The sequence below is a fragment of the Haliotis rubra genome, unplaced genomic scaffold (genome assembly GCF_003918875.1).
Source record: "Haliotis rubra isolate DU_JTF1 unplaced genomic scaffold, ASM391887v1 Scf2, whole genome shotgun sequence".
In the NCBI taxonomy this organism is placed as follows: Eukaryota; Metazoa; Mollusca; class Gastropoda; order Lepetellida; family Haliotidae; genus Haliotis; species Haliotis rubra.
The window spans coordinates 4,339,495-4,355,250 of record NW_025766002.1 but is presented as its reverse complement, the minus strand read 5'-3'; the positions used below and the strand labels follow the sequence as shown (position 1 = coordinate 4,355,250).

Genomic DNA, 15,756 nt, shown 5'->3' with positions numbered 1-15,756 from the left:
AGAGATAGTTTGATAACCTATGAACTGTATTAGTTTAACACTTTAAAATCTGTCAACAACCTACTGACTCTTCTACACCTGCACTTTATTTTCAGTTACCTGTCCTATATGGCCCAACAAATAACATTTATCCACTTTTAACAAATATTTATACTCCATGTATACTCACCATGTGCTCCAGATTCAGAAATAAGCTGAAACACAGATTATGAATATTTACTATGATCACATCAACTAGAACTGCACCTATTTATCTGCATGCAAGTATACATTATTTGAACACTATGTCCACTATATGAATTTCAATAGATTAAATCTGTACTAATACCTTACTTGGGAAAGTTATTTATATATTTTGTTGAAAAAGCTGTATGCAGGGATTGGGAAAGGCATGGGCCATGGGCCATTTTGCACATTAGAATAAAAAATGGCCCATTAAAATTTTGAAGTTTACTATTGATACAAATGCAGTGGCCCATTCTAAATTCAGAAAATGGCTAATAATCCTGAAAATGGCCCATTGTCAAAGTTCTCTTTCCCAATCCCTGTGTATGTTATTAAAAAATCTTGAAAAATGTGATATGTGTTTTTTTATTTACTGAAATCTAGTGTTTATTAGTGTTGATGAATGTGTCCGACGGAGGAAACGAGAGTAACTGAAGTTGTAGTAAACACTGTATTCATAGTAAAAAGTTATGAATGAAAAAAGTAGTTCCGCATTCTGATGTCATATGATTGTCGCAACCAGCCAAGGAAATGAAATTTAGGGTTTATTACACGTGCGCAACATATCGAAAATATGTCATTATTTTAACACATATGGATAATATATCTGTGTATGGACCCTTGGAAATCATTTGACAAGATTGTGTAAGCATACATGTAGCAAAGAAGTTTTACCCATTATGTGTGTAGAATAACTTCACTAGTTTGCTTATCTCACCCTTTTAAGATGTGGACACAAAATACATACATTTACTGTGTCCAGTAATTCCTCCAGCAAAGGTGCTACACCTTCCAAGCTTGACACTTCACTGAAGACGCCAATAGATTCCACCATCTACAATAAATAAAATAAAGACTGTCACCAAGTAACCCTTCATCAAATAGATGGTACAAGTTAGTTTACATGCAAGCAGTTCAAAATAACCAAATATATCAGAATACCAGCATTAAGAATAACAACCGAATAAAAATAATACTGCATCATTGCCCAATTAGTGTGCATGTGTTCATATTTACCAAGTTGGGAAGTCCTGTCTCCAAGAGCAAACAGAATGTTGCTTCATCCTCTCTGCAACTTTTGACCAGCTCAACAACTCTTGTAAGGTACTTCTTTAGGTGATTGATTCGGGTATGGACTGGCACGGACTGAGGATATATCTATAATAAACAGAAACTTTTTAAAACTCTGAAATAGACAAAGCTATCTTTTACAGCATTCATGTAGATTATAGAACTTGAACTTGTGAAACAAGTAGGATATCTTTTGTAAAGAGTGGTGTCAGTAAATGGATCAGTTATGTAGTTGCAATCTATCTAACAAATCCTTTTTATGAAAAACTTCTGGTGGAGAACTCCAAATTGTCATTATGTGCCAGAACCTTTTGGTTTGTTAGCTACACTGAATCCTTGAATAAATTCTATCATATTTTTAAACACTTTAAGGGTTGTCATGGTCTGATTTACAGATAATCAATAACGATATTGACACAACTTCAGTCTAGGGCACAGATCTAGTGGCAAAGAGCATTTGCAGGAATATGTATGCTTGTATGTTGTTCCATATTCACGGCAGAGTTGAAAACTCAATAATTATAACAATATGAAAATTACCTTTGTAAAATTGATTCCCAAGGGGTCTGATTTGCTGTTTTTATGTCCATGGAGAATGTTATCAAACCATGCAAACAGCTTTGCTCCTTCATCCATAACAAGGCCTACATGTAGAAGATTGAAGCAGGAATAAAAAATCACTGTAGAAGAAATGGTCCTTGGTGATTAAGGTTGAACAATAATGATCATTGGTGAGTATAATGTGGATCAATAGGTTACATCTCATGATATAATACTATTGCAGAAACATAAGGACACCAGAACACAACAGGAATATACTTTCAGAAATTACTGAAAGCATGGCATCCATAACGTTTAGAAAAAAAAGTCACTCCATATAACAGCTTATAGGATTTATGAAATATATATCAAGAGAATTAACATGATATTAACTAGCAACAGCATACACTTACAGGTTTAAGAACATTTACAAAATTGTCTCTGATCACAAAAAGCAACTCATGGTAAAAGCCTGGGTTTTTTTATAATCCATCTCAAACCGTGTTTGTTACACAGCAAACACTACAAACAGTTATGATCAACAAGAAGTACAAGTAGAAGTGTTTGAAGCATTTATAAAATACCTACTTTGTACCATTAACTTGTTATTTCAAAGGGGAAAGTGACTGCTGATACCATTTAAAACTCTTTAACTCAAATTAATAAACATTATACAAAAAGTATTACATTAAAGGTTCCATCACCAATAGAAAACTTAATCTGAAAGCTTCTTTTCAAACAAGAGTCATAGTCATGTATATGTGGTTACAAGGTGTAGATATAGGTATAAGTGGATATATTTATTTCATTTTGGTGTGGAATATTTCTTTGAAATATCTGGGATTTATCTTCAAACTGAATGAACTTTTCAAATTTAAATTAGTCAGAACTGTAGTTCACTCTCTATCAGGCAAACCAAGCACTCAAAACTTGGATGTGTTATTCAGTCAAATGAGATTCTGAAGCTGATGTGGGAAAAGCACATCTGGGCAGCATGTTTGTTAGCTTGGCAAGAAATACTGCAAACTAACACAATCATTACTAATTCTTATTCCTTCCATTTTCCTCAGCACTGGTTTACAACAGTTGCTAATTGACCTATCATGCTGCCTGCGACTTTACCATCCAGCAGGAACATTTGTCATTAGAAGTATTCATTTTTTTGTTAAGAAATGTGAATCAGGTAAGTCCAGGCTCAAAGCAGAATTAATACTAGTTGGAGCTATCAATAATTTTCTACATTTCGGAAGTATCATCTCCTTTTTTAATTGTCATCAGTTGATACCCGTGCAGTCATGTCGCGCGGATGTTTGCAATGGCGACGATAATGGCAAAGGCTGGTACTTGAGACACTGCGACAGTGCCCTAGATCTATACCTAACAACATTAACAGGTTCCCCTGCAATTTTGGCATTTTACATGCAGAATTAATCTTATAGCTTATGACATCGGACGGGATCAATGTTATCAGTTGAAGTGTCTGCGTAAGTTGAGTGCAGCAATGTTAAAAAAGATGAATGATTTAGGACTTACTTGATATTGTATTGCCTCAATGTGATCCAATATATTTTCTTATAACTGCTTACAAGAAATATTTAATCTTTAAAACCTCAATTTGACATACCTCCTAAATTGGTGCATTAGCTGTTATTTCATTTTGTGACATAAATTTACGTTTGATACCAACGTTGATGATTCACACGTTATGTTCAAGATTCACCATCAATATTTGTTTCCGTTGTGATAAGATTCATATCTAACATTCATGTATAAAGAAAACAAATGCACCACTGAAAACTTACTGTAAATTGGTTCGCACATTTGCACAAGACTAGACTAAGCCCATTATTTGATCGAGCACTGGAACCTTTGACAAGTTAACTCAGAAAACTAAGCTAATATAAGACTAAAATGAATTAAATTGACCATAAATAGTTCTTACGTTATAAGATAATGGAATCGTAAAGCAACCAAAAAAATTCAATATACTTCAAAGACTCAAAACATCGACATGCCACCGGCACTTTACACCACGTGTTCCTTGCGAAATCAAAACAAAACAAGCCCCGACACATGTCCCGACTGCATTATCCGGCTGATTACGGTCCAATGAAAGGCTGTGAATACCCAAATGTAGCAATGACGTCGCACTACATGGTATCGATGTAATTTTTTACCACATTTTTCACAATTCTGCGAACACTTTGAGTATAAAGTTCATTTACCTTAATTACATTTGGCCCATTTTGACCACACACATCTGTCTATTCGCCAGCAGACGACAGGATAACATCTCACCTTTGACCTCACGTGAGAAACTACGTCATATGGCGCGAAGGAACATGTGCTCGTTGTCAACAATCAACAAACGTACTTGGAGAAAGCGTGGGGCTAGGAAATATACTGCCGCCTCGCTTGTGCAATTTTCAGAGGCAGGTGTTCTGCCGTTCTTTCTATCAACAATGGACTCACAATTTATTTTAAGTCAAAGATACACATTGTTTATATTAAATATAATACTTTTTTCCAAGCTCTTAACCATGATTTGACTACTTCTATGACGTAAAACATCAGGACACACCCTCCGCCTCGCGATCCCGTTAGCTTCGCTTTCGCGCATCGTAGGGGTCTGATATTTGGCTCATATTCGCATAAGAGATTTTTTCGAATTTTTTTCTCATTACATTTAAATTTCAGTTGTTTAGACATTCTATTAATGTACTTTTTTGGTCAGAATCGACTTAAAAACTCCCATTTTCTATCGAAAATGAGCAAGTTTTGCGCCGAAACCCGTTTCAAAATGGACGCGCTGCGCTATTGTTGGCTGCTTTCCAGCGCCATCTAGCGACAACAATGGGCAAACTATGCCGGGAATGGGTGGGTAACTCTCATGCCTTCACCTCACTGGGGGAGGGGTCCAGAAAGTTAGAAAGTTTGTAAAAGTGTCGCACATATGTCCAAGTCCCAGAAAGGGATGAATTTTAAATGTAATTACACAGCGTGTCAAAGACAACAAAGAGGAAGAATAGGGGAGCTTTCTTAGCTATTTTCCAGGCGTATGTCAGCCGTTGCCCCTAATTTACATCTTGGATCCCTCCACCTGGATAACTGCATTTTGCGCTATTATTCCTTACGAGAACTGTTTGATTAATATTTATAGTTTTATGTGTCTTATATTTTTTCTTGAATATTCTTTTCTGCTAGAAATTAGAGAACTGCCCCTATGACATTAGAAGAAGCAGCTGCCCAGACGACAGTAGTGCAACAGCCCCAAGCGGACGGAGAGAGGCGCGTGAAATAGGCTTCGAAAACCCGCTTTGTTGACGCCCTAAAAAATTGAGAAAAATATCGCGTGTAATCCCATGATTATCTTGGATAATTATTACCGAATAAAAGGCAAAATCAAAGCAAAAGAAGCATGTATCGGGTGCATTGTTTGAGGTACACGCTGCGCCTGACGTCGGTGGGGAGCCAAAAGAAGCAGGTGACGGTAAGCACAAAGCCACAAGTTGAGATTTGGAGTCGGGTACAGAGAATAGATGTAATATTCAGTCCTAACAGATGATTTATTGCTACTTGAGAGGCAGATGAAAACTTGTCTAAACAAAGAGGTGAAACCGTTAGACGGGTGATGAAGCGGGCTAGGCAGCAAACTAGGTAGGGTAGGGGTGTTCCGCTCGCAGCCACTGCCTAAAACTTGCCACCGGCCTAGCTCTTAAGATCGCTTTCCACACTGTGATAGCACCAGCCCCAAAGTGCGAAGATACGACATCATCTGCCTATGGTATCGGGCGATCCAGCTGCCGCCACCTGGACCCTTCAAATACCTGCGGCGTGAGGTCTGCCCGCATCTCCATGGCTAATTTACAGGGATAACCCTTTTGCTCCTGGGCAGAGCAGGCCACTTTTCAGCCATCAACCCATGCCATACCTTATGTCAAAACAGAACCAACAAAATGCACTTTGGTGTCGACATACAGCTGAAAAATCCAAGCGAACCTTGTGCATAACCGTAAGCTCTTAATACGACCATGTATGTAATCTAGACGACGTAACGGTTTTGACTCAGAGGTTCAAGGGCCTTGTTCTTTGAATCCTGATCTTCTGTATTCACGGTCACGTTTCCTTGATGGCGTTAAGCAAATTAGGCTTTTCACCGCTCTGCCCGTGACGCTGAGCTCCAGACCATTTTTACAGGGATCAACTTTATGGCAAAATTGAAATTTGTCCCTCATTGTGCTTGGAGTAATTGCTCATGGACATAATATGAATTCGAAGCAAGCGAACTGTTTTTGTTTTTCGCTCCTAAAATGGCTAATCCAGACAGGGTAATCGACCAGGTACTTTGTCATTACACCTGCTTCGCACAGACGACGCTCATAGATGTTTCTTGGGCAGAATTTCACGTGCAAATAGAGCAATTATGCCGCGAACGTCAGGCACTACACGTGCAGCTCCACTATTAGACATTTTCTACAAAACTGATTGCTGATCTGTCATAAAAATTACCAAAGTTTCCTTTGTCGCCATGAAGTGCAATCTTGCTCGGCACCTGAATAAACGCTTTGCAACATGTCGGCTCTTCATTCTTAATTCTTCCTTGTGCATTTTTTTGCTAACTTACAGAATCGCAATATGTGAGAAAAGGCACTACATGCGCCCGTCCCATAACTAGCAGATGCTTAGGTTCCGTCTCTGCTTTATGTTCAATGCCCGTATACCCTCCAGATCATTCAAAGACATCTTCTGTCTCTCACATCTCTACCTCTTGAGAAGTTAAGAATCTAAACTTAATTTTGAAACCCTCTTGCATGTTCATATCTGAAATTAAAGCATTTTTCTCAATAATAGTCCTATGTCAACACCTTGCTACTCATTCATATTAAGGACTTCGTTTGTGGATATGAATTAATCGAGCTATCAAATCCCACATGGACTGCAATGGCCAGTTTTAAAACTTCAAAATATAAAGTTCGAAAAGACTAAGAACGGTTAATTATAGCTCGTGGTTACGAGTCGGAGAGACCGATTGATTCTGCATTGTAAATAAAGCATTCATGCATGTCAAGGGGCACCTCAAGTCGAGATGAAAAGAAGCAGTCATTTTTTTAAGTCGTGCAAATGTTAACATAAGAGAAACGAAGGGACGTGTTTAAATGGTCGATCGAGCCAAGCCCACAAAAGGGCATTACAGAATACTAAAAGGAAATACGACTTTTATCAACGAAAACGATTAGCACTCCTTGAAAGAATTCCTAAATTATTTCAAAACCGTTTTATTCTTGACTCAGTGCCAGTTCTGTTTCCGTGTATAATTATCATATTAAGTCGATGACCATTATGCCAGGCACCCCTGAGAGACCTATAGCGATTGTAAAGCCACATCTCGTCCCGCCTCAACGTATCGGCCTTGGCGGTTTTTAGGCACAGGTGCTTAATATGGTCAAATGTTACCGACATGAAAAGTACTGGTACCTCTATGTTATTAAAGTCAGAGTTTGACATTTCTGCTTGCTGTCAAGACGTTTAGCCCCCTTTTTCGCAGGAACGTATAATTAGCACCAGAATGATGCCGTACAGAAATGTTGTGTTCAGCGCCGATTCCATCTGCAGTATCCTATCCTGCCTAATTATAATGGTTCGGGTGTCTTGAAGGAAGGGCACAACTTATAATTTGTTGGTAATGTTAAGTAACAATGGCAACTATGAAGCTACAGTTGAATCAGGTTGAAATATTTCTGTGTCAGAAATTATTGTAATTAATTATTGTTCGTTTTGTTAAAGATGCCCGTCCCGTGTCTGCTGAATGGGAAGCGTTGTTTGGACTGATACTGTAGTTTTGACAAGACTGGTTTAGGAAACAACGTGCACGTGATCGTCTTATACTTTATCAAGTCGATGTTTGTATAATAAAAGCATGTTTGAGTTTCATTTTGGTAAAAGTATTAAATATGCCGATATTGTCCGTTATACCGATATTGTTTTGTGCAAACGCTGACGAGACAAACATATCATGTGTTTTAAGTGCCTACACTACACTGTAGATGGTAGTGAAGTTTATATGTGCTTTTTACGCTGGAATTCGTTGCTGATTGGCTTAAGGCATATCAATAAACATTTGATAGTTGCTCCCCTTGGTTGTCAGAATCCGCTGATTGTAAGCCCGAATCCATGATTTTCACCGATTTGTCTCCTTTAAAGATCACGTGTGAATATCGTTGACATCGTCTCTTACCCCCTGATATGCACATGCAGAATCGGATTGGAGCTGATCTGCCACAACCCATGATTGTCGTTAGAGGCGACTAAAGGGATCACTGACTTGGTTGATGCACGTCATATCGTATCCCACAGGCGTAGATCGATGCTCATGATGTCAATCACTGGATTCCAGACTCGATTATTCGCAGACCTCTTTCATATACTGGAATACTGCTTGCTGCTGCGTTAAAACACTAGCACACACACACACACACACACACACACACACACACACACACACACACCTCGAAGGACACCCGTGACTGGGGTGTGAAGTTCAAAAGCATCACCTTTTTTAATCGTGGTTTCACCTTTATTCGAGGTCTTCATTACAACATACGTCCAATGGAAATTAATTGTCCACAAAGTGAATTCGGTATACGTTTATTACGCATATGCAGTTTCATCGTACATGTACGTTACGTTTGTGGAACGCACCCTCTTCCTGCATGTTTGAAGCATGATCAGGGCTGTGTAAAACAAGACAATACAGATAAAGCATCCTGCCAAATTCTGGTTTTGTTTAACGCCACACTCCGCAATATTTCAACTTGAAGTCGCCTAGCTGTTATTTTTTAAATATTTTTTTAATTCCACTCATGTTATACATATTTCTCCATACATTGATACATTGTCAAATAAGGTGTAACTTCAATGTCCACTTCATGCTAAACATGTTATATATATTTTCAACACTCTATACATTCTTAAGAGTAATATACTCATGCCAATAATGGGTGTCACCCCCCTCCCCATCCCAACCCCCACCCTTTACTCCCTCTCCAATAAAAAAATTTGAAGGGGGTGACAACCATTGTTGGCTTGAGTATACTTAAATTTCCACGTCATGTTTAAACTGTTACATACTCATGGAAACAAACAAGGGAACACCTGAAAGTATAGGCGCCCCAATATTGCCTAGCTGTTAATGTTCGAGTCTGGACCAGACAAACCAGTGACTGATATCAGGAACAACGATCGGCACCGTCAGGATACGTTGACCCACTATAAACCAGGTCATGACCCACCGTCACCCCATCCATTCAGTCGCCTCACACACACGACTAGGGACCCATTATAACTAAGACTATGTATGTTCATTCTCATACGATGGCTCGACAAGTGACTATGGTGTCTATGAACATTCATGTTGTAAGTATTCTCATTAAATGTGGGTGACGGTGACGTCTGAAGGTTCCCGACGTGCATGTCGACACGCATATGCTGGTTGTGTCGCTAACGCCGCATTGTCGTGATGGACAGCGTCGAGTAAATCGAACATGCACGTGCCCGTACTTGCGTTAACTCCCGAGTGGTCTGGCCGTCGCTGGCGCCTGGAGGTGACCGACTTTGTATAAATAAACTTGCATGTGCAAATATTGTCGCACAAGTCTGAATGTTTGGAGCGACCCTGACGTCTGAAAATTATATCAGACCTTGTCCGTGTCAACGTGAAAGTGCCAGTTTAGTCACTGGCGTCTGAGTGTTTCGGAGAACATACTGAAAATGTAAATGCACCCTTCCCCCTTCCATTTCCCCCAAAACCTCCCCCGTCACATACACACGCAAAACGTTTTAAAAATATAAACGAAACAGTAAAATAGGAAAAAGAGGTAAAATGAAACAGAAAAAGCCCAAACCAACCCCAACCACTAGAAAATATTACAGCGGCAAAGAACACACTGCACAGTCACACGATTACAGTGCCTTTTGGAACATCGCTGCCGTGGGAATAAATAGAAGCAAACAGACTCCCAGGGTAGACACCCTACACCCACACCCGTTGACCCACGTGGGGTGGGGATAGGGTGGTGGGTTGTGTAGCAGAAGCAGACCTGACACCAATTCAAAACCTGTCGCAAACGTTCCCACTTGACATTTATGTAGTTGACACCAACACCTCCTTCTATTCCAAAACGTCAGATCAAAATGTGAACTTATGTCGTGAGTTGAGATAAGCATACACTAAACAAAACTTATTCAGCTTAAAACATCCACCCTCCCCTGAGGTAAATATGGGTGGACAGGGACAAGAATGGGAACCAACAGGTCCTCCGTCGCCGACCTGTCTCCCCATCCCTACCCCCTTGATACCACCTGTGCCTGGGAGGGGCCATGGCCGTCCCTCTATGTTCGTGGGGAGACCAACTGTGGGGTCCGACTCAGGTGACACATTTTGTCCCAGACCTGACCCGTCACCTACAATGCCCGTGGTAAATGTCCCGACACTATCGGTCTATGCCCCCTTCCTCGGCAGGGGGTCATTGTGAAAATTAATACCCCTCAGGGGTAACTTTATGGGTTATCATTTTTGAATTATTACCCCAATGAAAGTGTTTCTCGTTATGGATATGGGGACTATTATTAAACGAGGGAATTAGCTATGTAATATCAAATCATTTATGAAGCGGTACGCTGTTTCTTTCAAACCTTTCAGGGGTCGCCCTGAGAATTGAGTGTTTATTGTTTCATATCAAAATCTTTTGAATTTGAAGAACTCTCCCGCCCATTCCACGTCACGGTTCACATGCCACAAGCAGAGTTGAGTCCATTCTTATTTTAACTTCAAAGAATCAAATGAAATAATAATTGAATAGAATTCTTAAATTTGAACCGGCCTCCTTCGACCACAAGGACTTCCGCTGAAAATAATTACTGGCTAAACGCTAGGGCGAATTGCATCGCCATAATGATATCGACTTCATGACAATGTTGCACCAACTCGCCCATATCCACTCAACAACGTACTTTGTGGCGCACAATGCATTTCATATGATGTGTAAAATTATTGTTTAGTTTGCCCACGATTGAAGATTTTTATAAACGCCGATTAAGTTAATTTGAATCCAACATTGATTTAACTATAGATAGGCAATGCGGCACTTAATCATGTTACGATCATCGCTTTTCATAAATATCAACACGTTGAAGTAATAATCAATTTCTATGACGAACAATGTTAAAATGATAACATAATATGCCAATTGGATCTCTTGTTCAACGGTGTGAAGACTTCTCTTGTCAGCACTTTAATTCGATTCTTAACAACAGTATAATCGAAGTATTTGCAGGTGTGGGACTTTACACCCTAAATGAAACAACCATTAAAGGAACAAAGTGGATTAGCAACCGTTTCCTGGCATCTGAATAGACACGTCATGAAACTGAAGGAAAGGTGAGGCAGAAAGGAAAAGGGCGGAATCCTCATCAAGCAAAGTGTATCGGTTGAATTCAACCGATAAGGACAATAACTTTTGAAACGTTAGCGTCAATACTGGCACATGCGTGTATATATGGACACTGTCCATGACGAGACTGAAACGTTAGGATTAATATTGGCACATGCGTGTATATATGGACACTGTCCATGACGAGACTGAAACGTTAGGATCAATATTGGAACATAGATGTTTTGTGGACACTGTCCATGACGACACTGAAACGTTAGGATCAATATTGGAACATAGATGTTTTGTGGACACTGTCCATGACGACACTGAAACGTTAGCATCAATACTGGCACATGCATGTTAATATGGACACTGTCCATGACGACACTGAAACGTTAGGATCAATATTGGAACATAGATGTTTTGTGGACACTGTCCATGACGAGACTGAAACGTTTGCGTCAATACAGGCACATAGATGTGTTGTAGACACTGTCCATGACGACATTGAAACGTTAGCGTCAATACAGGCACAAAGATGTTTTGTGGACACTGTCCATGACGAGACTGATACGTTAGGATCAATACAGGCACATAGATGTTTTGTGGACACTGTCCATGACGAGACTGATACGTTAGGATCAATATTGGCACATAGATGTTTTGTAGACACTGTCCATGACGAGACTGATACGTTAGGATCAATATTGGCACATAGATGTTTTGTAGACACTGTCCATGACGAGACTGATACGTTAGGATCAATACTGGCACATAGATGTGTTGTGGACACTGTCCATGACGACACTGAAACGTTAGCGTCAATACAGGCACATAGATGTTTTGTGGACACTGTCCGTGACGACATTAAACGTTATCGACAATACCGGCACATAGATGTTTTGAGGGCACTGTGCGTGACGACATTAAGACGTTAGCGACACTGCCGATACATTCATGGTGACACAGTTACTGCAGTTAACGGTATTTCCGCTAGATGAGGTCTATACCTTAAGTTGTCTCACAACCATACAGTTTAACCCTGCCCCTAAACCAAGTAAGGGCCAGCTGACACAAGCTACATGGTGTAGAAACATGCATAGTGGCGCATGAATGATAAAAAAAGTGGTGATTTGGAATGAACTGTGATGTCGCAAGATTATTGCGCTTCTGTACCGACCTGCCACCACGTGTGTGCGTGCGTATGTGTGTGTGTGTGTGCGTATGTGTGTGTGTGTGCGTATGTGTGTGTTTGTGTGCGTATGTGTGTGTGTGTGCGTGCGTGCGTGCGTGCGCGCGTCTTTTGGTACTAGTCTAGTGCTAGTTTTATGATGCTAGCTCACTGAGACGCCAGTTTGACATCTTACCCTGTTCAGACGGAGAAACTGACCGTAGAGGCTATTTCGACCTTGCTACGGATGCGGCTGTGATCTCTTTGAAATGTTGTAATGTATCATTATTTCCAGGTCTGTAATTTGGCTAATTCGGCGTTTTCAGCTAATTTAATGAGACTTTTAATCGGTTACATGGATATCGTAATATAATATATATTGTATTTTATTGTTGTTGTTTGGTGATATTGTGGGAGCAATAAATTGGCAACGCTGCCTTGGCAATCAGTGTATCTAGGCCACTGCGATGACGTGTACGGCGATGATGTGCTATATCATGCCCACGTCAGTGACTGCAGCTGTAGTAGATGTGACAAGGGGCGAGGGATACCAAAATGGGCTTCACATTGTACCCGCGTGGGGAATCGAACACGGGTCTACGGTGTTACCAGCGAACGTTTTAACCACTACGCTACCCAACCGCCTCAGAAGTAGAAACAGCTGCACACATTCGGCATTCAGATATATCTAGCATATAAAATCCCTTGCATATACTCTGAGAATACCAGCACTGTGATGGAAAGTGGGTTTGGATCACATAAAGCTACCTAGATTGACGGTAAGTGGTACAGGAAAAAACCAAAACAATCATGGCATGCTGTAGCAAAGAAACCTGTCCCCTGCAGCCAGTGACACATTATGATTACTGAGACGTTCAAGATCATACCACATCTGTTTGCTTCTCTCAGATATGTTCAAATTGTGTTTGATATATTACTCGTGTATACTGTCAATTGGTATAACGTTCATGAGTCAACGTACTTGTAAAGCTGGTCACCATCGTTACGTGTACGTCATTGGTCTGTAGGGGCGGTGGGTGGCCTAGAGGTTAAAGCATTCGCTCGTCACGCCGAAGACCCGGGTTCGAATCCCCACATGGATACAATGTGTGAAGCCTATTTCTGGTATCTCCAGTCGTGATATTGCTGGAATATTGCTAAAAGCGGCGTAAAACTAAACTCACTCATTGGTCTGGATGTTGAACTATCCACCCTCAAACTCCTTACAGCGACTCCTATGAGCCAGGTGGTGCAATGAAAGTTTTGAACAGAATGATTCTGGGTAGTGCTGACATCGTCTTACGTGTATAATGTTTATAGACGTGTTCAGTTTGCGATGAACTTATGCAAAATTGCTTTTTTAAACGACCAATTTTGCTTTGTCCTTTGGTTTAACGCCCAGCTTCCTTATCACTGAGTAATAAAAATTATATTTCGTTTTTTCATCCCTTCGAAAAAAGCTCAGCTATTTTTTCTGTAAAATTGGAAATAAGATCCTTTACAATTAAGCTTGTGCGTGATCTCTAACATGTTAAACATTTGCCCCCTACTGGGTTGGTGTGAAAACTGTCATGGTGCTGTATGTTCAACCGTGCCCGGCCATCAAAAAGCAATAGCTGAGTTAAGACTTTAATCTTTTTCGCATAGAAATGCAGTTTTCCGTATACATTTACATCACTTCCACAATAATGCAAGTATCATTATACCATCACAAGAAGCCTTTGTGACCACTGGAGCGTGCCATGGCGGTAAGTGGCGAATTCTTGTCCCCCTTTCAGGCTATCTCATGGTAGCATGGAAGTGTGACTTTAGTTCGTGCGGTTTTATATCAGTCTGTGTCCCACGTCTGTATGTGAGGCATTCGGCCGCACGTTGTCAGTTTGAATATCACCTACTTTCCCGAGCACCTGGTATCATCATAATTTGACAGTCATAATCACGTACTTATGATATAGTAATACACGTACAATGGACTATGATTTTGAAAGACATTTGTAGCATATGTTTGTAGTAGTTCCATGGATTTTGTCGTTCTTTTTTACAAAAAGTATTATTTTGAGAATCCTTCAGAAAACAGAACATATTATTTACATGTACATAGTTTCTTTAAATACTGATGATGAGAGCGACGGCGACAGTGACGATAACGATGACAATGATGATGATAACATTCTTTGGAATAGTCGTATGCAGTCTCAGACTATCAAGGTCATCAAAGGTGACCATGTCGTTTTTGATCAATCAGTTTATCTACATCTATATTGAATAGTCTGTCCCTTTTGACACAAACGTGAGTCAGGAAAGATTCAAGAAAAGCATGACACATATGCAGACCTGGCTTTCATGTACCCGGGTTTCCTGACAAGAACACAACCCCTCTGACACTCTTAGTAATGGAGAAGACTGCAGTGTTGGGCAGTTAATACATTCTCCGGAAAGTTCTTGTTGGGTTCGACTAGGCAGCGCTTCCAGGGAGAAGTCCCATTCGCTGTGGCCTGCCTGGAAACGGGGCAAAAGCCCTGAGATGATGGTGATGATAATGATAATGATGATGATGATGATGACCGTACCAGCCTGACTGTGACAGGATCACCCGAACACCCATTGCTGCATTTATTGAATTTAATCTGAAAATAACGATACTGCAAACTCAGCTTCGGTCCAGATACATTTGTTCTAAGGTACTGGCCTCGGTATACTCTTTAAAATGCTCTTCAGAACGCTCTCTTGTTTCCTCTTTAAAATGCTCTTAGATTGCTCTCTCGTATTTCCCTCAGTATTTCGCCTCACATGTTCTCCTGTAGGTACCTCCATATCACCCTGGTATGGTGGCTCGTATGCTCTTCCAGATGCTCTCTCGCGTAGTCCTCCGTATGTCCTCATGCATACGCTCCTGTAACCCCTTCCCCATTCTCCGTCATATGCTTTCTCGTGTAACCTCCCGTATGTTCCATAAAGACACCCGACATGACACAACATAAGCACTGCGTGTGGAAACAGTTCACACGACCAACATCGGTTTTGTCACATTCTTTATGATTTCCAGACATTGACACCACTGACGCCTGGTTTGTTTCCCCGACCGTGAGTTATGCGACCGACAGTGGAGCACATTCATCAGCTAAGTGACAATCGGTAAGCCTCCTTAAGGGCCAATAAACAGCTCCTGCTCGTACAGTTGTCACGATTCACTGACCCTAAGTTGTCTTTACACCTGGTCACTTGATCGTAAGGAGAGTGGCGGAGGACAGCGTCACGTGGGGGTTGAGCGTAGTCACAACAATCAGGGTCAACACGACACAGAGATCTTGTTTGGTC

General features: G+C 40.6%; 1 protein-coding gene across 3 annotated transcripts in view; it reads right to left on the bottom strand.

The window, feature by feature from the left end:
* LOC124275381 (synaptonemal complex protein 2-like) overlaps nt 1–4,639 on the bottom strand; it is a 45,061-nt gene extending 40,422 nt beyond the window's left edge. Inside the window, exons 1-5 of one of the 3 annotated variants that reach the window (XM_046710913.1) lie at nt 4,418–4,639; nt 1,837–1,940; nt 1,243–1,383; nt 974–1,060; nt 170–194 (exon numbers count right to left, since the gene is read on the bottom strand). In XM_046710913.1, coding sequence (XP_046566869.1) covers nt 170–194; nt 974–1,060; nt 1,243–1,383; nt 1,837–1,932 — 349 coding nt within the window. In that variant the 5' untranslated portion in view covers nt 1,933–1,940; nt 4,418–4,639. Of the gene's footprint in view, nt 1–169; nt 195–973; nt 1,061–1,242; nt 1,384–1,836; nt 1,941–4,061; nt 4,294–4,417 lie in introns of those variants that run through there. The other 2 variants (XM_046710914.1, XM_046710912.1) reach the window with 2 other exon arrangements.
* Nucleotides 4,640–15,756: the final 11,117 nt, after the last annotated feature.